The sequence below is a fragment of the Eleginops maclovinus genome, chromosome 4, assembly GCF_036324505.1.
Source record: "Eleginops maclovinus isolate JMC-PN-2008 ecotype Puerto Natales chromosome 4, JC_Emac_rtc_rv5, whole genome shotgun sequence".
NCBI classification, from domain to species: Eukaryota; Metazoa; Chordata; class Actinopteri; order Perciformes; family Eleginopidae; genus Eleginops; species Eleginops maclovinus.
In genome coordinates this window covers 17,847,835-17,869,517 of record NC_086352.1, presented here as the reverse complement: position 1 = coordinate 17,869,517, position 21,683 = coordinate 17,847,835, and the positions used below count along the sequence as shown (strand labels likewise).

The 21,683-nt window shown below is 38.6% G+C and overlaps 1 protein-coding gene across 2 annotated transcripts; it reads right to left on the bottom strand.

Moving 5' to 3' along the window:
* Positions 1-5,852: 5,852 nt before the first annotated feature.
* stk33 (serine/threonine kinase 33) lies at positions 5,853-19,202 on the bottom strand. Of its 2 annotated transcripts, XM_063880899.1 has the most exons (14): positions 19,138-19,202; positions 13,998-14,114; positions 13,382-13,495; positions 13,178-13,282; positions 12,925-13,063; positions 11,119-11,204; positions 9,823-9,910; positions 9,577-9,652; positions 9,360-9,472; positions 9,142-9,227; positions 8,983-9,055; positions 8,563-8,714; positions 7,848-7,950; positions 5,853-6,721 (listed from the first exon to the last, which is right to left on the bottom strand). In XM_063880899.1, the coding sequence occupies exons 2-14, from the start codon at positions 14,112-14,114 to the stop codon at positions 6,600-6,602; spliced, it is 1,374 nt and encodes a 457-aa protein (XP_063736969.1). In that variant the 5' UTR covers positions 19,138-19,202; the 3' UTR covers positions 5,853-6,599. The 2 variants fall into 2 exon arrangements, with proteins under 2 accessions (XP_063736969.1, XP_063736970.1); XM_063880900.1 differs by having other exon boundaries at positions 5,853-7,950.
* Positions 19,203-21,683: the final 2,481 nt, after the last annotated feature.

The window sequence follows — 21,683 nt, the reverse complement described above, 5'->3', positions numbered from 1 at the left end:
TTTCTGAGTAAAGATGACGCATTATGGGCTGAGTTGGCTGTTCACATATGAAACTTTAAAATGTAAATTGTATAAATATTTAAATTTAAAGGATTTTGTTCCGCAAATGTTAGTGTACATTGATCCTGAGAGTCAAACGTAAGTAAACACATACAAATGGTCAAAATACAAGCAAATGAAGCCCTGTCCAAGCCATGTGCATCACTGAGGTGTGCTAATCTTTTTGTCTTTTTGCACGCGCTTTCTTTATTGCAGTCCTCCCAGATTTGCATGCATTGAATCGAATAGTATAAATATCATGTCCTGTACATCTCCTGTCTCTGGTTTTATCTGTTTAGTATACTGCAGTGAGCAACGGAGAACAAGATCTACCCAGCCTGCTGTTGGGTGGTTGATAGGGGTCCCCTTTCATTACACTAGGCACTGTGTACATAACAGAGTTTTTATAAAACGTTCCATAGATCTCAAGAGCTTGCACTCAACACTGCACTTCCCTGGGTCCTTAGCAATATCCTGCCAACATGAACAGATGTTGAGAAATGGATATACACATACAGACAACAACTTCTTTCTTTTAATTTAGATCAAATGTAATATAACACTAACCTGTGATTGTTTTGGTCACTTTTGCCGCCACTGTTAGACCACAGACAACAGACAAAGCAATCTTTCTGGATTTCGAAGCCGTATTGTACTCCCCTGCTGATAATATCCTTCCAACTTCTTTCAGAACAATGTCCAGGAATATATATATTTTTTTTCCTATAGAGGAGAATATTTATTAGGATAGTTGTGATTGTCTTGGTATATCATTAAAGAAAGCTGCTGAGAATGTGTGCCTCCATAAATAACTCAAGAGATACCTCTAACAATGCATAAACATCTACACAAGCTCATGTTTTAATAAACACAATGCAGCCTGTTGGAATGCACGCATTGTCTGTATTGCAAGGACAAGTCATATCATAATTGTGCTATTGATTATACATAACTCACTTTGTCTGATTATGATTACAATTTAATATTGACTTTTCTGCATGCGATGAATTCGCTCTCCCGGTGTCAGTCTTGTTGACTTGTATGATCTATGATTCATCAATACCATTGATTCTCCCAAAGTTCATCCATCCATATGTGACTGGCACATCAGTATTTTACATAAAAAAGATTGAGGGGAGGCAATCTGCATGTCAGCAAAATGTCACCATAATTGAGCCTGGCTGATGTTATTGTCCCTTAACGAAGTTCTGACTGTTTTATAAACAGGGCTGGGACAAGAGGCATCAGTCACAGGGGAGACTGTTAACATTACCAAGGACAAGAGCATGTATTTAAACATGAGCATGTCGCTCTCTGATGCACTGTGATCTATGTACATATCCATGTATCTATGTAGCGATTTATTTACCTTTCTATCTATGTATGTATCTATCTATGTATCTGTTTATGTATGTATCCATCTATGTATCTATCGATATATCTATCTATCTATCTATTGTTCTATCGTCCTATCTATCCATTTATCGTTCTATCTATCTTGTCTTTCGTTGACTCAGGCAAGAGATGTGTTTACAGTTTACAGAACAAAAGGAGCATTGCAGTACTACAATAGTTCCCAAGAATGACAGCACACTGAGGCTAATTGAAGTAGGTCTGTCACTGATTACTGACACACTGTTTGTGTACTTGTGTGTGCGTGTGAGTCCACGTGTCTGTGTGTGCCTTGCGTGGGTGCTTGGCTATTCAGTGCACACACACCTGTGTATCTCTGGCAATTGCTCTGCTGCTGGACACCGCTGTGACAGTGGACTGCCCTCGGAGGTCTCTGGATATCCAGTGTAAATCCAGCCCAGTGGAGCTGTGAAAAAAGCTAATAATATGTTATTGCAGTCTCGGCCCCCCTGTCGCCTCTCCATCAGAGCACCACTGTCACCTTACACATGGACCACGGTGTGATAATGGACAATAATGCGGAGTAGCTGAGAGTGAGAAGTCCAATCTGCCTCCTGAGTGGTAAAAGGGCCTGAGGAAAGCACACCCCATATGTTGTGTGAGAGGCTCCGTGTCATCCTATGATGAATCTCTGGGCATCTCTCCCAATAGGTAGGCATACTTCTGATTGATCCCATTGATAATTATCTTATTTCATACATCGCAAAAGTTCAGTCTTGACAACAGAGTGCCCGTGTGGGTTTCCTCCGTGCAAAACTCTAATTGCATTCTCTTCCACTGACAAGTGAGACTAATTTGGGAAAACTACTTCACAGCTTTGTTTATGTCAGTACAGGTTGTTTTTTTCCAAAATTCAGATACTTAAACCAGCCACACAGAAGACCATTGCCTAATTGTTTCATCATGAATTGTATTCATATTTAATGTAGAAGTCTTTTCTTCTGCAAAAACATGGTCATTAGCGAGAACTCCACAAGAAATAAATATTCAGATTTGTTGTGAAAGTGTTTAAATGTCTCAAAGGGAATCTGAAATCAAGTTATCAGGAGTGACTCCAGGCGTGTGTGCAGTTAGTGAAGCACACATTAGCCAATTAACTATTGTTGTGCTTTCTTTGTTTAGAAAAAAGTGTTGTAAAATAACCTTCACAGCATAAAAAACAACAGTGTTTTTAAACCTAAACACATTAAATATGCTTCCTTTGATCAAGCAAGTAGTACAAAGTATTACAAAACAGAAGTAGCAGCAAAACTGAATATATAAAAACAAAGTAGTGCAACTTTCAGACAAACTTACCAATAACATTACCATGGTGTCAAGGGTTGAAGGATCACTCTTGAATTGGATATAAACTTTAGAATCCCATAGTAATTTAACATACTTGATATGTGAGCATTGGTAGGTGCAAAACACAATCAATCTTGTATGTGCTCTTAATTACTAAATCTTTAATGTTATATGAAAATAATTTCCCAGTTGTCGCACATGCATCACGGCGCTTTCTAAACTCATCAGGTTAGAGTAATTATAAGATGGTAAATTGCATCTGACTTTGTATTTGCAATTTTTGTGATGTTTGGAAGGGCACTAGGGGGCACTTTATTTGGTGTCTGATGATTGAATACCTGCCTCTCTCCTGTGCTGAGTTGTATTTCAGTGCGTGACCACGAGCTTTGTGGTTTTCGAAGCCTCATGGGACCAATTCCCATTATTTACTTGACTGTAACCCCGTATCCTGACCCCTCAAGTCTCTCATTCTCCAGAAGCCTACTTTTAAATTGCCCATCTAATGGCAACCTGCATTTTTACTGAACTGTAATGAATGCTCCAATTACGCTGAAGGTGATGGAGGCGATTTTCCTATGATAGAAGGGGTGATTGGATCTCCCACACTCCATTGCACTATCTCTCTGCTCTTCAGGCATTCCCACAGACGTGTGGTCAGCACTAGCTGTTGGGGAGGAAACTAAGCCTCCACTTGTGGTAATGCACCCTCTCAGTGCACTGCCAAGCCGTGCAACAATGAGGTGACTACAAAATTAAGTGCTTGAAATAAATGAATTCATTCTGGCAGAAATGTGTCAAATGACCTTTCCACTGCTCATTACACATGGTGCACATTACACCAGAGAAATGCTCCTGTTGTCTGGGCTCCTTTGTTTCCCCAATCCCCTCTTTCTTGTCAAAGGGGGAATGGTAATTAATTGAAATCATTTCCATATGTAAGGTTGAGTAGATCCTTCCTCAAGGTGAGTCAATGGGTCGATAGAAATTTGGAGTGTATAGCAAAGTCAGGTGATAAGAACTTACTGTGCCTAAATGACTTCCAAACCTCCAAAAACACAATTTCAAGGGCATAAAAGTTTGAAGGCAGGAAGTAACTGAGGGAGGGGGAAGATGCTCTGACAGCAGTGTCGATGACCACCATGCACACAAATTGAAAATGTTTTGGATCACTCAGGAAAGGGCACATTTGTCATTTGCCACCCTTTCTTCCTCCTGATTAAAAGGTTGTTTGTGAGAACAGTCTCTCCGGTGAGGTGGTATCCTCCTGCTCGACTGAATGCGGGACATTTCACCCACTCTGTGCACGAGAGAGGAGAGCTTATCCTGATGCAGAGGCAGCCTGTGTGCCTGCCAAGGAGAGATGTGGCTTTAAGAGGCCCATACATGGTGTTGATTAGTTTTACTGAGCGGGTATGCAGAGACCAATAAATTAAATATGAATAAATTAAAAATGTACTCTAGCAGAAAATTGCTTGGAAAACAACCACCTCCCCATTAAAATATGTATAGTAATGCCTTTTATGTGAAGTAACTTGGGATTAGATATCACTGTAAATTAACACGCCATCCAACCGTAGTCAAGAACTTTTCACTTTTAACAAGGACTTATAAAGGAGGTATTTACTCCAGTGTGTTCGGTAATTAATTTGATATTCAAATGAGCTTACAGTATGTATTATAATTGCAAATATCCCAAATAAGAGTACTTTTAAAAAAGGGGTAGTGTCAACAAAGATTGATGAGGCTTGCTTTGAAATTGCCATCTGTTTCAAATGTTTATTTGAGCATCCCCCCCTCCCCTGCCTCCCTCTTTTTCTTCTGTGGAAATAGAGGCATCATGGTTCTTTCATGCCATTTGGCCATATGTATCTATTGTTTTTTTATGTGGGGGGGGGGCATCAGAGAACATAGCAACAGAGACACACGCGCACGTCGACACACAACGTAAACATTGAAGGGGATCAGGAGCATCAGCATGTGTGATGAGCCCCCACAGATAACGTCTCCGCAACATTTCCATGACATTGTAGCCTTGTTACCTCATTACCACAATGTCACAGCAGCAGTGTGAGGATGTTGTGTTTGGGGTGAGGATGGAGGGGAGTACAGTGGGGGGGGGGGTTCAGCTGCAGGTATCAGGCCTCTGCAGATGAGCTGATTAATTAAAGAGAGCTCTATTAAGGTTATGAGACGCACCCCCTCCTCTCTCCCTAGCAGCCCCCTCCATGCTCCTCAGTGGTTAAAGGTGGATGGAGCAGAGGGGGGGCGGATGGAGGGGAAGCATCCTTGCCTATTTTGACATTAGCCCGTGCGCACCCACTTCACACACCCCGCGTCTCTCGCCACAAGTGCCTCTCTGCACCTTTGCAGGAGTGACACTCTCTTCAGGCTCCAAAATGGGGCTGCAGAGTTTTAATCCCTACAGCCCGTCAACCCACCCACCCTCACTTCCATCTGTCAGGAGCACTGCTGGAGGAAAAGGGGGAAGGGTTTTTTTTTGGGGGGGGCACATCCCTTGTTCCATCCCGATACATTTTCTAATTTCCTTTGCCTCCATGCTTTGTCCCAAAATCACGCCCCTAACCTATCCACCATACAGCCCATCTCGTTCTGTCCTCCCTCCCCAAACACCTTTTTCTTCTATGTTGTTTCGGCCAATGGAGTAAAAGTACAATTGGGGGATTGCAGCAATACTCACTGACAGTTTTTAACAGCAACTGAAGTTACTGTCATCATGCATAAAGAAACACTGATTCCTCCATATTTATTGCAGCGTGTTTCTGTCTGTCTAAATTTGTTCCACCCTGAGTCATGAACAAGCACTCCTATAATTTGCTTTAGGTCATACTCTGCTTGCACAAATTAATTTAGAGGGTTTTTTTCTTTAGGTTTCCCTATAATTAATCAAAAATCTGGCACAAGACAATGAGGACCATATGCTCAAATGCCATCTCCCCTTCTGACAAAAATGAGCCATTCTACAGGGGAAAGAATTTTAACTAGGACAGACCCTAACCCTTTATTTTCTATTTCTCAAATTCTCTTCCAACAGAATTACATTTTGTGTATAAGAAAGCACTCCAACAAAGCATGTCTTTTGCCATTTATTCAGTTTGAATGGACCATGAAGACATAACTATACAACATATTAATCAGTGACACGTTACATGGACATCACAGTTTTAATAGGCAGTGACTCAAGCAATCAATTCTAATTACACATCTTCATGCACAAAACTAGGTAGTATGCTTTAGGGATAGCAGTCTCCTGTCAGATTAACTCCAGGAAATAAATTCAGCAACTAACTACAGCTCCATCTGCTGTTTGTACCGGTCCGATTAAACCAAAGGCAGACAGTATGTCAATAATTTTGCAGTAATGATGCAGTCTTTTGGCAAGCAGCTTAAAACAAAGATAATTAACATGTTGTCATTCACATACTACTGGTTTGTTTGGTTAAAAATAAATCCAACATAAGACATTGAAAATACTATGTCAAGTAAGATCACGCAAGATGAGTAAGTCTACCTGGACTGCATTTGATAAAGGTTAACATACAGTGTCCATACTTCTAAGACAATTACCTCTACCCTGCAAAGTAGAAATACCTTTTTGAAAACCATTCCAACAAATGCACACTGCATTTACAGACACACTAAAGCACAGAGCCTGTGCATGAGCACGGAGCCCCATTGTTGGCACTCATTCACTTCAAGATGCAAATGGGTGGATTTGAAATTCAGCCTCTGTGTGTTATGCTTGGCTACTTTAATGTTGTATCTATGCTGGGGATTATTCTCTCTACAGCGGAAAAACCTGTGCTTGAATGGCAGTGCCCTCAAAGTAGCTCCTACTGCTTTCAATGGCCTCCAAACGAGATTAGACCCACGGCTGCCCTCAGTCCCAATCCTCTGCATTCAGATGGAGCGTAACCAGCCTGTGTGACGGTTTCTCTGTTTTCACACCGAGTGGGTGCAGTCACTGCATATAGGGCGTTTGGAATTGAGAGGTCAGAACAGAAGAAAGTAAATCCCTAATGCTCCCTTTGGCATTGTGATATGATATCAAAAAAATAATATCCTGTAGTCTTTGCGTATTCTCTGCAATTACGCATGTTGTTATAAAAAAATTAAAATGTCATGTTATTGAAAATAAAACAAGCAAAATTGCTGTTTTGTGTTTTATGATATTTGGCACTTTTAATGTCTTGTTCTAAAAATATATATGCACACTTTTATATTACAGATTTAAAAACGGCTTTGACTTGTAATCACACATTTCTGACAAATACTCCTTTTTTTGAAAACAATTTGTACAATTATTCCTAAAAAGAAAATAGCTAAATATTATTTGTCCAATGTAATAAATTAGCATTCACTTTTAGAGACAGATTTTTTTTTTTTGGGGGGGGAGCTTACAGTATAGTCACAGTCTATATAATCAAAGAGATGAAATATAAGCAATGACAAAATATGCTGCTTGGTAGTAAGTTAATTACTAAATAACAGTTTGATTTGGGCATGAGCTGTTCGGTGCTCTTATCTCCTCTTTAGACGACGGTAGCTTTATAATCAATCCTTTATTTAGATGCCACTAGTGAAACCTGACAAGCTCATTCAATGTCTGTGTTTGCTGGCCACCATACAAAAAGTTGAAGTCTGTATTCGTGCTGAATAACGTTCATAAACAGTTGGCTGTGCAACAGCAAGCTTTTTTCCAGCAGTTTGGCCCAATCTAAGAACATCTCAAACCAGGGCCCTTTCCTTTGGCACGAGGCAATGCTGAGGCCAGACCCTCAGCTGCTGTGGTACTATGAGGCTCATTTATTTGACACTGCTGTCACTGCTTAGTGTGCACCGTACACAGCAGTTTCACATCACTGCTAAATCACAGAATAAAATAAAACAGAATTACATTAAATAAAGTGTCCATCTCTAGTTGAGTTTCTCTCTTGAATGCTCACTTTGTCCACTTATTTTTGTTTTCTTTCACAAGGGATATAGCTGGCTTTTTAGTTTAGCTTGTTTAGAATGTGCGTTGGTCTTAGAGTTGGGGGGGGCAGTCCTATTTTTACTAGAGGTAGATGGTCTCTGGTCGTCGGCCTTACTGAGCTCAGAGGCTGCTTTCTGTCCCGTACTGACGTCCTTCTTGTTCTGAGGCCTGCGCTGCTTTGTGCTCGGCTGTGTGGAGGCTTTCACACCATCGAGAGACTGCAGGGATAAGATTCATATTCTTCTTACATAATAGAATTAACTATCACATCCATTTTAAAACAGCTGCATCGCTACACCTTCATCACCATCTGGTGTAATAGCTAAATCTGGCACCATCTAGTGGGGATTGAATATACAAAGGGCATTGTGCATTTCAATATGAAAGCACAAAAGCACTTTACTAAGAACGATTGTATTTAAAATAATATATGTACATGTGAATATTTGAATTATTAAGGATATTTCAGTTTTGATTTGTGGAAACAAATCAAAACCATGTGAAGCTTATTTGAATGTGGTACTTTAGAGTACCTAAAACATTATAAAAAGAGATGGCCAAAATCATCAATCTTTTTCCATAAAAAACAATAAATGAGTGCAGAATTATCTACTTATCTACAAATTAGTCAACAAACAAGATCATTTTCACGTGACGTAAACGATGTGTAAGCAGGGGTACTTAGGAGTAAGAGTACTTGAACGGAAAAGCAGATACTTGAGATCTTTTAACTTAATTGGGAGCCTTTTAAAAATAGAGTCCTGGATAAGAAAACATGCTTAGGCTATATAATTCAAAATATAGAGCTGTGCTAAACAGATAAACAGTACCGGCTTGGTGGACGTGGAGGGTAGGTCCAAGCAGCTGTCTCTCTCAGCGTGACTCCCACTGTCTGTTTCTGTTGAAGCCACCGGGGGGAGCGGGGATGAGTCCAGTGTGCCTTCAGAGGAGGTGAGGGACATGTCCCCCAGAGTCTGTGCTCCTATTGTGGACAAAATAAAACCCACAGCTGATGAGACTACAGCTTGTCAACCTGTAGATTTTACTATTTCACTTTAATTGGTAACTTTGGCATCAAATGGTACTACACACAAAATCTTGGTGAGAACAATAATTATAATCATAAAAATGTATGACAAAGTGTTCCGCCTGCAAGTTATCTATTATTTGTACAGTGTATACCAGAACACCTTGACTCATGACTTGGATTAAGTTACTTGAACAAAATAAACTCTTCTTAATTGTCTTACTCTCTTTCTGTTCCAGGTGGTTGCGCATCATCTCCAGCACGTTTGACGGCATAGCAGGCACATTAGTGTCTCCCTGTCGGAAAAAGCCACCCCTTAGAGATCCTTGTGTGGCTCATTTTGTCAAGTTTATACATGGAGATGAAACAGTTATTTCCTTACTGTAATCCAGGGGTTTTCCAGCAGCTGATTAGCAGACATGCGGTAAGCAGGGTCCGCCTTCAGAAGGCAGGTCAAAAGATTTTTTGCTGTTGGATGAGACACAGGCCAACTGTTGAGTTTGTAAAACTGCATGCAACATCCGGTGCTGCTTGCAAATGAAATAATTTCCCCCTTTCAGCAGGATTACATTTATCATTCATGTATTATCAAGTCATCACCTGCATCACTGACTGTGGCCCAGATGGGTTGAGTGAATTTGGCTCCTTTGTTCATAATCTCCTTAAGAAGTTTGGACTTCGTTTTACATACAAACGGAGGCTCCCCACACAGCCTACAAGGACACACAGTATATCACAGTATATAGACATAGCTTCACAGTATATATATATATAAGTATGTGCGTTTATACTTAGTACATAGTGGGTGTCTACTTACAACATATACATAACGACTCCTATGCTCCACACATCACACCACTGGCTGTAACCACGGCCGCTCATCACTTCAGGTGCTGAAATTCACACAAGAACAGAAAAAGCTTTTCTTGAACTGAGATGTGGAAATTACAGAGCATTAATAGTTAAATGTCGTTTTTGACCACGAGCAGTGCTGCTGAGCAACTTTTGAATAAGCACATTTTATATTTTTGAATGATGCAAGTAGGACTGAAAGGTGTCATACCCATATAGACAAGAGTCCCACAGGCCTCCCTGATTATGTTCTCAATCCCTACGCCTCCTGTCTTCACCGCTAATCCAAAGTCTGTCACCTAGGTAGAAAAAAACACTTAGGGAAAAGGTAATACAAATAAACATGATTTAAATGTGCTGACAAAACTCACACAAGTTATGTTCTGCTACTTGGGGCCTCTAACCGAAACATGAATTCACTGGCGTTGTATATCAGTGTGCGATGATGGGGGTTGTTGTCTTCACCATCATTGTGGTCATTGTCAGCTTCTCCCGGTTATGATTACTTCTTTGTTCATGGTTTAGGAGGTTTTTACCAGGAGCCAGTTATCCGAGGTGTCACATTAAGAATCTGTGTTTCTGTGACACAGTTCAGCAGACAACATACATCTGAGGCAGTTGTCAGCCAAGTGGCCACTAATATTTGCTCAGCTGGTTTCTCTGATAACATTTTATCCAGACGTTCAGAAGGATTACAGCGGGGGCAGGTTAAGCAGTAAATGCCTCCACTGTCTATTGATGAAACCTGGGTTAAACATTTTAAATTTACCTAACGACCAGTTCTGGTTTACAACCACAATGCTAAGACCGAGCAAAGTGCGTATGAAATGAACCGTACCTTGATTGAAATAACAATTTATCTGGATTTTGAAATTTGATGGAAAAATGTGGTAAAATGTAGTACAAAATATGTAACATACATTCATCTTCTGTAGACATTTTAATATCTAAATGTTAGATATCCTTTGCGAAATGGGTTTTTTCAGGAAAACAAGGTTCAAACATAATCCTTGACAATCTACATTAATAGCAACATAGCTGTACAGGTCCACAGTTTACAAGTGACTATCACATATGACAAAGCAAAAAACAAGAAGATGAGATAAATGCCTGTGAAATAAAACTTACTGGTGCTCTGCAACAACAACAATTTCTTACAACATAGACAGTATATAGGTGGTTGTATTTGTGAGAAAAACCGAAAGAAAGGAACATTTATACTGTGGTCTAGCTTGTTTGCTCGCACACTAGGCATTTGCTTTTGCTGATTCATAGTCAGTGCACACAACATGCTGTGCTCAGCTGGTAATTTGTTTAGAGTTACAGAGTCTCTCTTTGTAAAGGTTTAATATACAGAAATACCAGAGGAAGTCTGTCATAATGAGGTAGTATTTAAAGCCCTAAATAAATATATAGTGGGTGAAGAAAAAGTTCCCATCAGAGGCTTGTACTCCCCGATAGAAAGTGGATGAAAAGCGGTGTAGGCAAGTTTGTGTCGCGGCCTTACCTTGATATTAATCCTGCCGTCATCATCCTCATCAAGATAGTCCTTCACAAGGATGTTCTCAAGTTTCAAGTCTCGGTGCACTATGTCTGTTAGATGAGAGGAGGAAGACTTTAGAAAGACATAATGAGTTAGAAAAGTTCTACCATGCTCTTAGTGATGAAACCACTGAGAAGTATCTATGCACTCTTGCAGATACTCGATTAAAACCCAACATGATTCCAGGTTAAACTTTAAATCTCAACCATAGCTCTGGGGAAAAATAAAGTCTGTGATCTTAGTTAGGTGCAACATGGTTTGCTTATGTCAGAAAAATACATATATTTTGCACACACTCACACTTTGATCTGTTTACACTGCTTACAGTATAGCAAGCTGAAAGGCCTTGTTAACCAAACATGTGGGAGTGAGGGAGGCAGGAGGAAAAATACAATTTGCCCTGGGCACTCTTTTTTTACAGCACTGTTTGAAGCAAGCAATTATAAAATGCAACAGTGTTGATGGTGTGTGAAATGTAAGTTAGACCAACTGGCGTGCACAAAACAATCACCTGAAAATGCTGTTTTTTTACTTTATCCATTTAAAACTGTTTTTTTATTCAATGATGAACTCTCATTTTATTTTTTATATTGCCTTCATTTGGTATACATTTACCTACTATAAATTCCAATGAAACAGTTAAAAATATACTTTTAAGTACTGCATTTATTTAGTTTCTTTAATCAAAAATAATAAGAGGAAGTCAAATATAATATAATTTTGGTACAATATTTTTCAATAATCATAAAACCAGTGGATGTGAATTGTAGAAGTAACATGTACATGCTAGATACACCATGTTGTTACGAGGATATGTTGGCATTAGAGCTCAAAGCACAGTTGAGCCTAAGTATAGCTCTAACAACTAATGATGAAATTGACAAACAGCAGCCGAGAAAATTAATCATCAGAGTAAAAACAAGTTGAGCTTTATAATTGGTCATTTGAAAAAGGTTCTGTCTTTCGAAATTCAAAGCCAGTGCTTTCTCGTTAGTGTGGTGTGTTTCTATAGAGGTGAAGAAAACCAGCACAGAGGGACTTTCCGTGTTAAAACACACCGATTAATCAGTATTTTTCCCCAGCTCATTGTAAATTAGTCATTAACCACATGTAATGATGCCTCACCCGGGGTAGTGTCCTCATTTTCCTCTCACCAAAGATCTGGCCATTAAGAGCAAAAAAGTACTTTTCTTTTGAAAACAAACACGCCGCATTGATTAAAAATATATAATGTTTTCCTCAGAGTTGTTTATCATGACTCTTTTATCAAAATAAGCCAACTATCTATAATGAGTAAAAGTAGTAATGGCAAGTTATCTCCTAGGGGAAACTCTGTTTTCACTCTGCTGTTATACAGTTACAGTTACAGTTGAAATACACACATGCGTAAACCGGACCTATACAGAATATATATAAATATATTATCGTTATTTGTACTTGAACCAGTGAATATCCAGACTGAGCTGCTGCATACCCACTGTCTGAACCAAGATGGGTTCTTATTTTGAAAATATAAAACAGCCAAGCCTAAAATAAATGTCAATACTCCTTGTTCCAAACTTGGGTATAAGCAGAAGTAAATTAACAACAAGTTGAATTGCATTGTTTAACTTTTATAGTTATAAGTTGAGTGTGATTCATCAGTGTTTTCAGGGTTTAGTGAGCAGCAAGGTGAGGCCTAAAGAAGGGGTTCATCAGAAATGAGATTGTCCGCTAGCATTAAGATGATTTGCAACATTATCAAAATGTCAATGTGTAGAATGACATTACCTCTTCTGTGAAGGTAGACAACGGCGTCAGCTAAGCTACAGATGATGTGCCTCGTCTCGTCCTCTGTAAGGAACTTTTTCCGCTGCAACAGCTGCTTCAGGTCACCTCCAACGCACAGCTCAGTCACAAAATAAGTCATCTGGAAACAAGCATAGGAAATGACCAGTAAAAAGCATATTATTGATATTCATTCAGACACACAGTAATGGAAGATAACTTGGCTTAAAGTGTCTTACTTATTGGCAATGCTCACCTTAGCTGTGTGGTAGACTTCCTGTAGATGTATTACGTGCGGATGATTGACTTGTTTAAGGATGTTTATTTCATGCCCCAGCATCTTGGCTGTTGAACTTCCTGCCTGAAGTCATAGAAAGTGGAATTACAGCTGATGGAGTTTGTGGCCATTTGCTTATCTCCAAACATTTAACTTTAACTTTCTAAAAACATAGCCACTTACCGCTGGTCTGCAAACCTCCTTAATAGCCCATTTAGTCTTGGTCTCAATGTGCGTGGCTTCATAGACAACTCCAAAGCTACCTTGACCCAATTTCTTTCCAAATTCATATATTTCCTATGAAGATAAGAAAGAAAATACTTTGTAAATAGTTAGTAAACTCTTGCTTCGTGTCAGTCACTTAGAGGGAGCTGCTTGTGTTTTAGACTTGAGGATTATTTCACTGTTTTGGTTTACAAAAACATGATGTCTAACTCAAGACCTGGATTCCGAAGTTTTTCCTAATTTAAAGCTCTCTGAAAGAAAGGAACATTTTAAGGTCTCTAGAGGTGCAGAATATAGTATTTCTAATCAAGTTACAAATGATTAAGTTGCTGCTGCAGTTCGTTCAATCTCAGGTCTAATTAAGTTGATCATTATCTGTGTGCATGCAAGGCTGAGCAGTGGCTGCTTCGGATTTGGTAAAGGGAGAAGTCAAATTCCCCAATGAAGGGGGTTGTTCAGCAGCAACTGAAGTTTGATCCTCTTCTGGTGCAGATACTATAGAGGTCACCAGTGAGTGTGCGTGACATTTTCCGTGGTGGCCCCACTGCACAACACTGGACTGCAGAGTCCATACCCTGAGGTCAGCGTCATCCTCCAGGCGTATTAAAGGCACATTCCTCTCCAGTGTGTCCCTACTGGTCCAGGGGGACACCATGTTCATGCCTATTCCACCAACACAGGCTTGTGTCATCTGGAGATAGAGGAGAGGGCGGTCATTATCTCTCAGAAATGTCGCGTCGGGCCATACCATGAGAGGCTGTCTATGAAGGAAATTAAAGTTTCGAATAAGAACTGCTTCTCTTGGACAACTTAATTTAAATAGAACTATCTCTGTGTAATATAATCCAATTAACGGTCAATCATAATCATAAGAGCTTTTGGTCAATCAGTAGTTGGCTTTACATTATCGTCACCAACATTTTTCTAAAGCCAACATACTGTATTACATTTGCAATGAACATGAGAAACAATCCAGCAAATTTAGACATGTTCTTACAAGGTGCAATTGTTCACTGCCAAGAGAATGAGAGAATAATATCTTTCCAGAAATGTACCGTAAACCAAAATCACAGCATTGTTTCTGTCAATATCCCAAAATACAATTTAAGTGACTACATGAAAAACCACTCTCAAATGCTTTCTAGTACAAGCAATCATCGCTGCTGGTTTTGAAATAGTTAACAACATAGCCGAGTTTTAATTAAAGCACATTGAAGACAATATTTTTTCAATTAGCTCATAAAGTTAATTCCAGATGTAACAACTTTAAGAAAAAGAGTGCAGGATCATTGAATCCTTTTTATTTCCTGTACTCTAACTTGTCATTTTTTTAATTACCGGTTTATGTCTAAACTTCTGTCGCAGTCTGAGTCCATATTAACTTTAAACACAATTTACCCAGTTTGAAAAACAGTCTCTAAAGCCAAATTAAATGTAAAGCAATTATCAAGTGATGACTGGGAGCAATGAAGTGGATCCACCACATGCACAGCAATTAATTATTAACAAGGAAGCGGTGTCTTTAACCTCTTCACTCTGATGCATTATTTTAGCCCTGACAGGGCTCTCATAACAGGCCTGTCTCCCCCATTATCTTCTGTCTATTTTCCAATCAAAACGAATGTGACAGCCTCTGGAAACTCCAATCACCTCAATCACAGCTAATTTGTGGAAGACAGAGGCATGTGATGAGTGTATCACTGGGGACTTGACTTTACTGAAAGAGGAGGGTCCTGTGCACGTCAGGTGTCTCCAAGACAAAGGTGTCTGGTATTTAGCCCCAGATCCCGAATGCAAAGGAAATTGGATATCAGGGTCAGGTCAGGGTGAGAAGTCTGATCTTTAAAAGGGTCACTAACAGACAAAGGTTTTGAATTGCTAATTGCTATCCTTCTAAAATCTCTAGACCTGTGTTTCTACTGTACCCCTTCAACTCAAACTACGGGTTGGATCCATCAAATACTTGGTTTGGTTTTTTAACTTAATTACTTCAAATGTTTACATTGCAGCTTGCAACCAATCAGAAACCTAAACTAAGGATTTATAGGGCTAGAGGATGGAAAATTAACCCAGAAATGATCAGAATGGGTGTCCACGCGTGCAACCAAGGATTAAATGCTTGATATAAAACCTCCTAAAAGTCCTTCATTAGGCCTTAATACTCGGTCCAGGTATGAACATCCAAATTATTAAAGTGAAATTCCAGCACCTCCTTGGAAGTCAAGTCTTCTTAATCTCCTTTCAGATGACTGGATTATGTCAAACATACTAAAGATGTGCATGAAACAATTATATCCATCTCTTCCTACGTGGCAGATTGACCCAAGAAAAAATATCAAAATATAAGGCTAACTATGCAATGAGTACAGAGGACAGCGCAAATTAACAATGTCCAACCTAATAGTCTTAGTTCGCACCGACATGCTGAAAGAGGAGCAAACATCAGTACACACCCTGAGTCTAAAGAAATACAGGCTGCGGTCCACCTTTACATTGAGTCTGCCTCATCTCCAGTTTCAGCAGGAAGTAATTAGAGCCGACGGTTCATCACAAGTCAAGCCCATACTTGCCTTATCTCTCCATCATTCTGTCAGACAGCAATTTGTTTATTTACACTACTGAGTGAACAAATATAGGTGGTGTGCCTAATGACCGGGAGTGAGTGGGAGACTGGCTAGGAACTTAGCACACAAAATCAATGTCACTTTGGAACAGAGAGCACGGACACACAAAGGATGACTCTGATCTTGTGTAACCTTTAAAACTGCTTATCTTTCATCAACTCATGGTAATATATTTTCACTCTTTTATTCCACCCTTCATGTTAGACTGCAGTGTTCTTTACATATCACACTATAATACTTTAGAACAGGACCAACATAATTCCGACCATGTAGTATAAACGACCATTAATGAACATTAACCCGCTTTTCCTGACATTTTATAGAATCAACAGTTAATTAAGTGATTGTAAAAATCAGATTTATTGATGATAGAAATAATCACTATTTAGCCAATTCTAAGTGGCCTTTGTCAGTAAAACAAGCAGCATGCCAAATTGCAGCAGTGGTGGATCCTAGATAGAAATGGCCTATGCTGCTGAGACTACAGTGTGCAAATTGTAACCATTTTTCAATCTCAACTATAACATCAAAAATATTGAACATTTTAGGTGATTGTACATGGTGTTTCCTTTATTTCTTGGAAAAAATAGCAGAATAAATTAGGTTTAAGAGACTCTTTAATGATGGTGCCTCAAGCTGTAACAAGCAGCAGCTAAAATAAAGCCTGAAAATCTCACAAAAACAGAATCTTACTTACTGCAATTAAAATGTACACTGCCATCCGTTTTGCTTGAGCCCAAATATTACATTTTCCTCATGTGAAACTTAATTATTTATTGACAGCTTGGCTTTGATGACAAATGATAAACTTCACAGTCCTAATGAAGCGTGGAATTACATTACCTGATGAGGCAAGAAATTGCATGTTTAGAATGCAAATATGGAGCCCACTAAGTTATGAGGTGACTCCTAATGTTATGCAAAGAGATTATCAAAGCTTGTGGTCCAAATGTAATATACCAAGAGAACACATCAACATTAAGTCATTAAGGCATACAATAGACTCACTAAAGAGCTGCGAAATCATACCAGACAACTGATGGACCATAGGACAGACACAAGGAGGGACTTTAAAGGGATCATTCGGATGGTTTGAAGTACGGTTGAATAAGGGGGGTTTTTATCCATCGTCAGTGTATTACCTATAGTAGATTTTAGTGGGCCCGTATCCAGTTTGGAAGTAAAGAAGGGAGAATAACTAATAATAAATAATAATTGTATTTATTAGGACCTTGTCTAGCTAAATAAAGGATACATTAAAATAATCAGCAACTCTGTGTTTCCTCAGGGTTACATTTATGTTTTTGTCAATGATGAGGGCTTAGATGGATGTATCGGCTTCAGCTCCCTGTAAGGAAGAGCGGTCTTCAACAAAGTAAAATGATGAAAATATGCTAAATATAGCATTCACTTAAAATAAGGTGGCAGAAATATGTTTGCCGCTTCCAATGTTCACTGTAGTACATTCCTTTACATCCTTGCAGTTACTATCTACTTCTCCGAATGGGGGCCTGGCAACTGCTATCTACAGTAGGTAATACCTGACCTAACCCAATTCAAAACATCCAAACTGTTGCTATTCTTACACTCAGCAAACAAGTAATCCATGTAGTGTCCCTACAAACAAATCATTTAAAGGCTGCTCCAAGAATTCCTCCTGTTTCCAATGGTCATGTTTGGTAAGTGTCTATTGGCAAGAAAACACGCTTTGCCAAAAGGAAGGAAAAAGATCAAATTCTGCCATTTGCTCAGAGCACACATGTTGCTGGGAGATAAGGGCCAACACATCCAAATGTTCTCATTGGTTTAATCCTGATTCAGGCTAATCTCTGCCCTTGCTGGGCTCAGCCTTGGGAAGCTAGGAAGGCAGACATTTAGAAAAATGTAGGCCATAGCAAAAATAAGAACAAATCAAATTCATTTCAATAACAACCCTGGAGAGAACGCAGAACATTCATATCACCGTACACACAGATGTTTACACATTTAGTTATAAATCATTCAATGTCCAACCGCCATGCTGATGACAGTTACTAAAATATGATTTGCAAAATACAACAAAATATGCAGGACAACATAGCCTTTGTGACAAACCTATGACACATACAATACATTAACTCAAGTACTGTACTTAAATACAAGTCTGAGGTTCTTGTACTATAGTATTTCCATTTAATGCTACTGTGTGATTCTTCTGCATTACAATTGTGAGGTAAATATTGTGTTTTTACTCCACTACATTAAGGTAGTACCAATGGTTACTTATTAGCTGATTTTGATTAATAATGTGAAATATAATAAACACTTAGGTAAGATTTTGTTACTCAAGGAGTAAATCCACAAGCGACCCTGCAGTATACAAAGTAATTCAAACTAGCTCCACGTTTACCAAAGCGTGATAAGCACAGTCATGCATCAATATGTATAACCAAAACATATATTATTAGAAAATGGGCCAAACTGCACAATGAGTACTTTTACTTTTGGCACTTCAAGTACATGTTGATGCTAATATTTCTGTACTTTTTCTTGAGTAACATTTTGAATACAGGACTAGTACATGTAACAGAGTTTTCCTAAACTTTATTATTTCTACTTTTACTCAAGAACCAGAACTGAGTACTCCTTCCAGCACTGAACACAAGACATATTAACATAATCGACATCGAATGTTTGCTATGCTCATATTAACTAATCAGGTCAGTTCGTTAACCTAAGGTATTTCCGTGCTCTGAAATGATCCCGATGTTTACATTAAGCTAATAATGGTAGAGATAGCTACGACTGTTAAAACGCAGATATACACATTTTTAAAAGCCTGGGATATTCTGACAAACATCTCGTGCTGTGTCATTTAATGTTTCAAATAAATTAATGAACGCTTCTCATGTTATAAAATGAAATATTAAAAGAAAGTTTGAAGCTTGGCAGTCATTTTTAGGTAAGCTACAAGTTGTCATGGTAACGATACACGGAGTTGTATAGGCGTTTGCTTTATATAATGTACTGTTGTATAAAAACGGTCTTTAAAAGGTTTGTTAGCCTTCAATGTGGCTGCTGCTGTTAGATGATTACACTGAAGTGTCTTACCTCTTAGAGAGGATCATTTCCATTCAGCAGGTTGGTCGTCTTCACGCTAAAACTTTTTCGCGGAGTGTCTAGTGGAAGCGAGGAGGGACAAAACTCAAATGAATGAATGAACAGGGTTTTCTCACTATTCAGAGGCTTGCAGCGGCACGGGTGGCTCGTTGTGTGTCGTCGAGTAGACCTGACGTTACGATAAAAGTGAACACGAAAGTGTTTTTCCTAAATGTACAACCTGCACAATATCCATATTTTATCTTGCATACAAGCGAAGGAGGAACTCGCTTTTCCCTGTGAGCTCCGGGGTTTTTCTTGGTCCTTAGTCTCCACCTAGTGGACAACACGGAGGAGTACTTAGGGTGTACATTTAGCAGTGGTGGAAGAGATGCTCCGATCATTTGCATTTGTCAAATAATGAATAGGCCTACTACAGATAAGAATATTCCATTGCAAATGAAATTCCTGAATTTAAAGTAACCTACGGAAGTATTATTAGCAACAAGTATTTATTTTTGGAGAGTGGCTCTTATGATATTATGGAAAATAATAATAATATTTTGTTTGCTAATAAAAAAAACGTGTTACTAAATCTAACCTTAACTTCATTATGGCAATACATTTAATTGCACCCTAGAAACCCTTACATTTTGTCCAATAGCATATACTTTTAAGCATACTTTTTATTTGTTTACTTTTTGGATGCTGCTGCTTTATTTTTATACAAGAAACAAATACACGGTGTTAGGTAATTGATGTCCTTCGTTTTCAGTAAAGTTGGTGTTTTCAAGTTTAAATGTAGAAAATATTTACTAGACTTTGAGTTTGTTGATTTTCACCTGGTATCAAAGGATGTCATGAAAAGGTTTTAGTGATGCGCAGAAAAGGCTGTGGTGTCCTTCACTGTTTAAAATCTCTTTCACAATATGTTTGGAAATTGTTGAACATTCAGCAGTTTCATCCTGTTCAGCTGCCACTGTTCATCCACAGTCATTTAGTAATATGCAATTATTTATGTTTATTTTATCACTTCTCAGACAGCATTAAATGAGAGGTGAATATACCACAGCCTGGGTTACTTACTCTGTTAATTATTGAAGGTGCTTTGAAGTTTTATGAATCCAACAATGAAAAGGCCCTCGACCCATTGTGCTAGCGCTCACATTGTTTTGCTCTTTTTAGTACAGCATGCTGGAATGCAGTTTCTTACTCATACGCATACAACATCGATTCACATGCGGATATGCAGGCAAACATCTCATCTCAGGAATGTGACTCATTATGTCATCAAAGTTAAGTCCTCTCTTGGCCTCATTCTCAGCAGACTGTGGTCACTCACCCTTTACAGATCTCTTTGATCTGCAGCAGGATGCTTTTGGTGTTGAGGAAGGACAGTCAGTCAAAGATGTTGTACACCACTACAAATCCATCTGCCCAGTTCACTGGCTCCTACGGGAAACATCTGCTGCTTCCTCTCTGAAACAGCAATAGGGAATGCACTGCAGAGATCAGATGCAGCATGTTGTCATTCAAAGCTATAAAAAGTTTCATTCATAAGGTACCACTTGTCAACTTAATGAAAAACATTTTAAAAGATATGATAAAAATCGTCAAACACTTAAAAAAGACAGTTAATTAGAGTCATCACAGTAAGCAGCCAAGTCACAGGGATCATTTATAAGAGTTTTACTTTTACAAAAATAAGATTTTATAAAAGTAAAACATTTAGAGGTAAAGAAAACCATGTGATTAAATATTAAAACACAAATGGAGAGTTCAACGCAGTAAATACAAAATATTTCTTATTAGAGGCGATGAACACAACATGGTGCCAGTTTAGTCAAACCATGGAACAATGATTATTATAATTACTCGGTGCATGATTGCTCCTAGGGGGCAAATAAGCCAATTAACTCAGACCAGAAGTGAAGATGTTGGAAATTGTATACCTCTGCAAACTGTAATTCTATTACATTCTCAGTCTATATAGCTGCTACTGTTCCTCTTTGTTTGCCATCTTGCAAAGATTCAGTAAAATGCAATTACTTGTGTATATGTTATACCTTTTCAATTAACATTTAAAAAACATGTTAATTATTGAAGGTGCTGTGAGTTTAAACTTATATAAGACAGTGTAAAATCCAAAACAAAAATAACTTTTAGAAGTTATGAGAGAAATGGTCAAACATTTAGCAAAATGAACAAAAACTGTGCCAAAAGAGACAGTTAATTAGAGGCTTGACAGTATGCAGCCAAGGCAGAGAGAAAAGCAGAGTAAAGAAAACCATTTGTGTACAGTCTTCTGTCGCAATAAAGGATCCAAACCTTTAAAGTGTGCTCTCAGTGACAGGGTACAATTATAAATACTTCTAAACCAAAACATAAGCTGGTACATTTTAAATAAAACTGAAGACAATAGCCGCAACTTAACAGCATGGTGGCAGTTTAGTTGAACTATGGAACAATGACTAATTCATGTGTGCATGATTGCACACATGAACACAAACAAGCCAACTCATTCAGAGCACAAGTGAAGATGTTACAAAATTGCATAC

What these genes read in the sequence shown, in the direction of transcription:
- stk33 (XM_063880899.1), bottom strand. Translation starts at nt 14,114, where the DNA reads ATGACACAAGCCTGTGTTGGTGGAATAGGCATGAACATGGTGTCCCCC. An exon ending in GGAGTCGTTATGTATATGTT is followed by an intron (nt 9,473 to 9,576) that starts GTAAGTAGACAC and finishes GTGTCCTTGTAG; the next exon opens with GCTGTGTGGGGAGCCTCCGT. An exon ending in TGGAAAACCCCTGGATTACA is followed by an intron (nt 9,056 to 9,141) that starts GTAAGGAAATAA and finishes TTTTTCCGACAG; the next exon opens with GGAGACACTAATGTGCCTGC.